General features: G+C 33.2%; 1 protein-coding gene across 1 annotated transcript in view; it reads right to left on the bottom strand.

Moving 5' to 3' along the window:
* Positions 2,438–5,161, bottom strand: part of LOC110265111 — a 23,661-nt gene continuing 20,937 nt past the window's right edge. Inside the window, exon 4 of the mRNA XM_021107889.1 lies at positions 2,438–2,938. Coding sequence (XP_020963548.1) covers positions 2,438–2,938 — 501 coding nt within the window. The remainder of the gene's footprint in view (positions 2,939–5,161) is intronic.

Below are 5,161 nucleotides of genomic sequence, written 5' to 3'. Positions count from 1 at the left end.
TATTCCAAACATCCAAACCAATAATCTCCCAGTATTTCTTGAAGAAGTAAGCATGGAAACTATCCGAACCCGAAGCCTTAAAGGAAGTCAACATCCTTTAACTGACAGAATAAGCTCTTGAAGAAAGATTCAGCTTCCCATCTAAAAGCCTATGGATCCGTCTCTCACACACCATCCTTGAGAAAGAGACAGTGAATCTTATTTATCTTCCATTGCACAAGTGTCTGAACATAGAATAAGTTAGTATTTCTGTCCCCGAACTTCACCCACTATTCTTTGAATTTTTTAAACCAAAGAAGTTCCTCTTACACAAGAGTGTTACTATAATCCTCAATCAATTGTTGTTCCTTTTGACGCATGAAAGAATCTTCCCTCTCTTCCAAACGCTTCTGAAGATAATTAATTTTACATTCTAATTCATATTTTCTAACAAAGATGTTACCAAACACTGTAGAATTAAACTCAAGAGAATTCTTCTGCACCTCTGAAAGCTTGCTTTGCACCCCTCTAAAGCCAGACCACCAAGATTATTTCACAATATCTCTGTAACCAGGGTGAGTAACCCAAGCCGCCATAAAATGGAAGGGTCTATTTCTTTTCGACTGCGGTCGCCCTTTACAGTGCACTAAGATAAGATCGTGATTAGACTGCAGTCTATTCAGTATTTCTGCATAGGCCTCAGAAAAAAGAGATAACCATCCACTATTAATACAAACCCGATCAAGCCTTTTCGCCACCTCAGTATTGTTTTTCACCCTCCTCTACCAAGAAAAACATCTTTCAATAGTCTTTAAGTCAAACAGAGCACTATCCCCTTAAGAATTGGCAAACTGATCAGCACATCTACTAAAAAAATGATAACCCTTAGTTTCACAAGAGAAAAAAACCTCATTAAAATTACTGAGGACAATCCTAGACCCTTGAAAAGACGAAGACTGAGCTACCAGGTAATCCCAAAAAAGACATATAGTATTATGCTGAAAACTACCATAGATACCACTACACCTCTAAACCACATTTTGAAGTTGAACTTCGATTGTGACACATTGATCGCAAGCATCAACCAATTTGCAGTAAGTACCTTGCATTGAAGAAAGGAATCAGATACCACCTTTATGCCCAACTACCTCTTCTATACCCACAGGATAGTAACCGAGCCTTTTTTCAGAGCAGTTTTAAATGTTGAAAGAGAGACTGGGTCTCAATCTCAATAAAAATAAATAAGTCTAAATTTTCTAACAAGTTTCTTACAATTCACCTGGGTTAACTTATTAGAAGCACCCCTAATATTCCAAACTAGGATATTTAAACTATCGATTAAATAAAATTAATAAGAGAATACCAAGAAAATGTGAAATTAACTTGCACCACCAACCTCAGTAGAAGACATGTCCCCTAGAACGGAACAACTCGGGCCTCCATGCACCACTACCTTCTACTTCATTATAATGCATATTTATCCCGAGCCACAATCAATGAGATTAGCGGTGGCGTAGCGCTCTCCGTACCTCCTTGCACCCCTCCTTTTCAGACGTTGATGCAACGCCAAAATTCTGGGCCCCACTCACAGGAACTAGCGGTGGCGCTACTCCCTTCTCAAAATGAATCATGGCTAGACTCTCAAGGACCGGAGCATCCCCTGCCACGCCTCCAACCGGCGAGTTTTGCAATGATGCCAGATGCAGACATTTCTTGATGGAGGGCCTTCTCGTTGTTGGCGTATGGGTAGACGATGGCATACGTTGCTGGGTTGCCTCATGTCCGAACCAGACTCTCTGCTCTCTGGATCCTCGTGAAAGCTGAGGTTTAGACCTCTGGTGGCCACCGGAGCCAAAATAGATTTGATTGAAACCTTCGGCCTTCATTGTTAAATTGTGACCCAGTTTAAATTTTTCTTTCTTCAGCACCTTATGCCAGTCCATTTTTCCCTCTCCACATGCCTCCTTGCCATTGGCCTTATTCCCATACACGTAATTATCTCCAGATTTTGTACGCAAATTAGCATCATTATCCTTGCCTAAATTATCGGCTGGATCAACAGTTTCCGTTCTACCTGAATTTTGAATTTTCGAATCTAACTTGTCGCCGCCCTGCCCCTCCCCCTGAATAGATTCAACCCTCTTCTCTTACCTGGAACCCTACCTAAGCATTGAGATTTATCATAGCCATATCTTGCACAAAATTCACAAAGTAAAGTTAGATTTTCATACTCCACATCGTAAAAGACACTCTCAACTATGATATTCTTGATCACCGACACCTCTAAATTTATTTGAACACAAGCACATGCATATCTCCCCCTCTCTGCCAGTTTGGTGGCCAAATCAAATTTTACCAGAACTTCTATTGCAGCTGCAATACGTAGCATTGCCTGCTCCTGATGACACCAGATTGGGAGACCGGAGACCCGAATCCAAACTAACGTAGAACCAAAAGATTATTCACTAAGTTGAAAATCAACATCCCATAGTTTTACCGCGACGTAGTGACCCTCGATCAACCAAGGCCTATCAAGCATGACCTTCTCACGATCCTCAACAACATCGAATTTAATTAGGAAGTACCTAAATCCCACATCTAGTAAAGTGAAACCTCCTTTGATGCGCCATACTACCCTCAGCTTATGAGAAAGAGCTGTGTAACTATACTTCTTGTTCAGGACCTTAATCACCAAGGCTTCTCTATGAGATTCGGTCAAACAGGTCTTCGCCTCTATCCTAAAACTTACACATTGTGGCTGGGAATCACCCTGCTTGTCTACTGCTGTCGCAATACCATCCCCTGATAATGATCCGACAAGTACAAAGGCCTTCGACCTTGCTGTACCAATAACCTTATCTCGAAAAGAGACCTTAGGAACCTTCTGAAAATCATCCCGAGAAAGACCCTCCTTGTCACTGGAAGCACACCCATCCACACTCTCCTCCCCGTGTTTCCCCTTACCCCCTCATGTGTGCTCTCTCTTCGCTCATTTTTTTGTTTTTTGAAAGAAAGAAGTTTGCTGTTCATATTTTTTGTTCATTGTAGTTGTACATGCAGAATTTTGTAGTGAAACGTCTAAATTTATATAAATAGAACAAAGAATTAGAAAAGAGTGAAAATAAAAATACAAAGAGAAAGGATAATGATAATAATGATATAAGAGAGTGCGAATAATATATATGGAATAGTAAAAATAACAATAACTGTACATACAAATTGACTCCATGATAATAGAAACTGCCCCATGATAAGAGACACATGATTTTGGGCTATAGTGCATATGTGTAAAGGAAAAAGTTTGGTAACAAAAAATTTTCAGTCATAATTAGCTAAAACTTTCTATAATTTACTTCATTTATATAATTTAATAACAATTTTATTTTTTATCTCACTCTCCTATCAATTTACTTATCATATTCTTATCAGTTTCATTTATTAATGACATTAAATATGATACTGTTAGACATTCTTGTAATCAATATTTAATATTTTTTTTATGATTTGACTTTTATATTTAAAAACACAATAAAGGCTAATAATAATTATAAAGAACGTTAATGATATTAAACATTCTTGTAATCAATACTTAATATTTTTTTTTATGATTTAATTTTTATATTTAAGAATACAATAAAAACTAATAATAACTATAAAGAACGGTAATGATAATTTGTATTAAATGATTTAATTGTAATTGATTTTTTTATTTTTGTTAAGTCATTTATCATCATTCAATGGAGATACAAAACTTGAAAGCTACCCTAATATGGTTTTGTTTCCATTAATTCAATTATTTTCATTCAAAATTCACAATTCTAATACCATTGCAAGCACACTTAGAAATTTAGAATAGGCCGAGGAATTTTACAAGAAGTCATTTTTATCATTGCAAATAGTATGGCAATTGAATTCGACCTTAATACGGTAATTATGGTAGAAGGTGCTGATGAAGAATTTGAACAACAGACGGACTCACCCAACGAGGTTGTTGTCAGTCAACCAATTTTTGAGAATATGAAAAATCACACTAGTTTTGATGAGGTATGGTAATGAACCGATTTATTTCTTTTTTATGTTTTTATGTGTATTTATAATTATATTGTACTACTATGCATGTTCATACACATAACATTCATACGTTCATATACATAACATCCATAATTACGTACAACTAACATTTAAAAATTAAATTCATGTTTATTAGATATTACATCCATACACGTATCATTTTTTAGTTATTGCATAAGTAACTATAAAGTTAATACAAATATTTTTAAATTTTATCATAATTGAATTTAAAAAAATGTCAAATTCTTAACTTAATTTATTCAATTGATAAATTTACTCATAACATCCATAAATTTATACACATAACATCCATAATTTCATATTAATAACATCCATAATTTATACTCATAATATTCATAATTTCATACCTATGATGTCTATAATTAATAAATTTTTATAATTAATATTATCAAATTTTAAACTATACGTCTTATTGTATTCTTTAAATTATCTCATATGTGCACTAGTAGGTTATGATTTTAATTATTTTAATATTTTTGTTTAATATTCATATGTATGTTTATTTGTTAATTTTAATATAACGAGTTAATAATTATTTTTAAAAAATTATTTTTAAATTTTTGTAATATTTTATTTTTTATTTTTTAATAGTTTATGTGTAAAATATAAGTTGTATAGTAGAAATTGTTAAAAATTTTTAATTTAACTTCCATAATTTTTGTAGAGAATTATTCCATTTAATGGATAATAATGTGATTGAGAGATGTTGAGAATTTGATTTAAGAGAAACTGAAACTGATTTTAGAAAAAATATTAATGACTCCAAATATGCAGTAAAATGGTAGGTGATAAGGAGAATAAGTGATAAGGAGGTGTATATCACTTGCTTATCAAGAGAATAGAAATTTTTACATGACATTTCTATATTATAATTATTTTTTGATTACCTAGCATCACGCATGTGTAAAATGGAAAGAAAGAATTGGACATCAAACTTTCATATTCTCTTCATATATTATTATAGAAAATCCTCTTTATATATTGTTATAGATTAAACAAAATAAAATGTTACGTTCAATATAAATAAAATAAGAAATATTCAATACTCAGTATTACAGTAACATAAAATAATTATTATGATAAAATTTAA

Source organism: Arachis ipaensis, chromosome B07 (genome assembly GCF_000816755.2).
Source record: "Arachis ipaensis cultivar K30076 chromosome B07, Araip1.1, whole genome shotgun sequence".
Lineage (NCBI taxonomy): Eukaryota > Viridiplantae > Streptophyta > Magnoliopsida > Fabales > Fabaceae > Arachis > Arachis ipaensis.
This window is presented reverse-complemented; position numbering and strand designations above follow the sequence as displayed.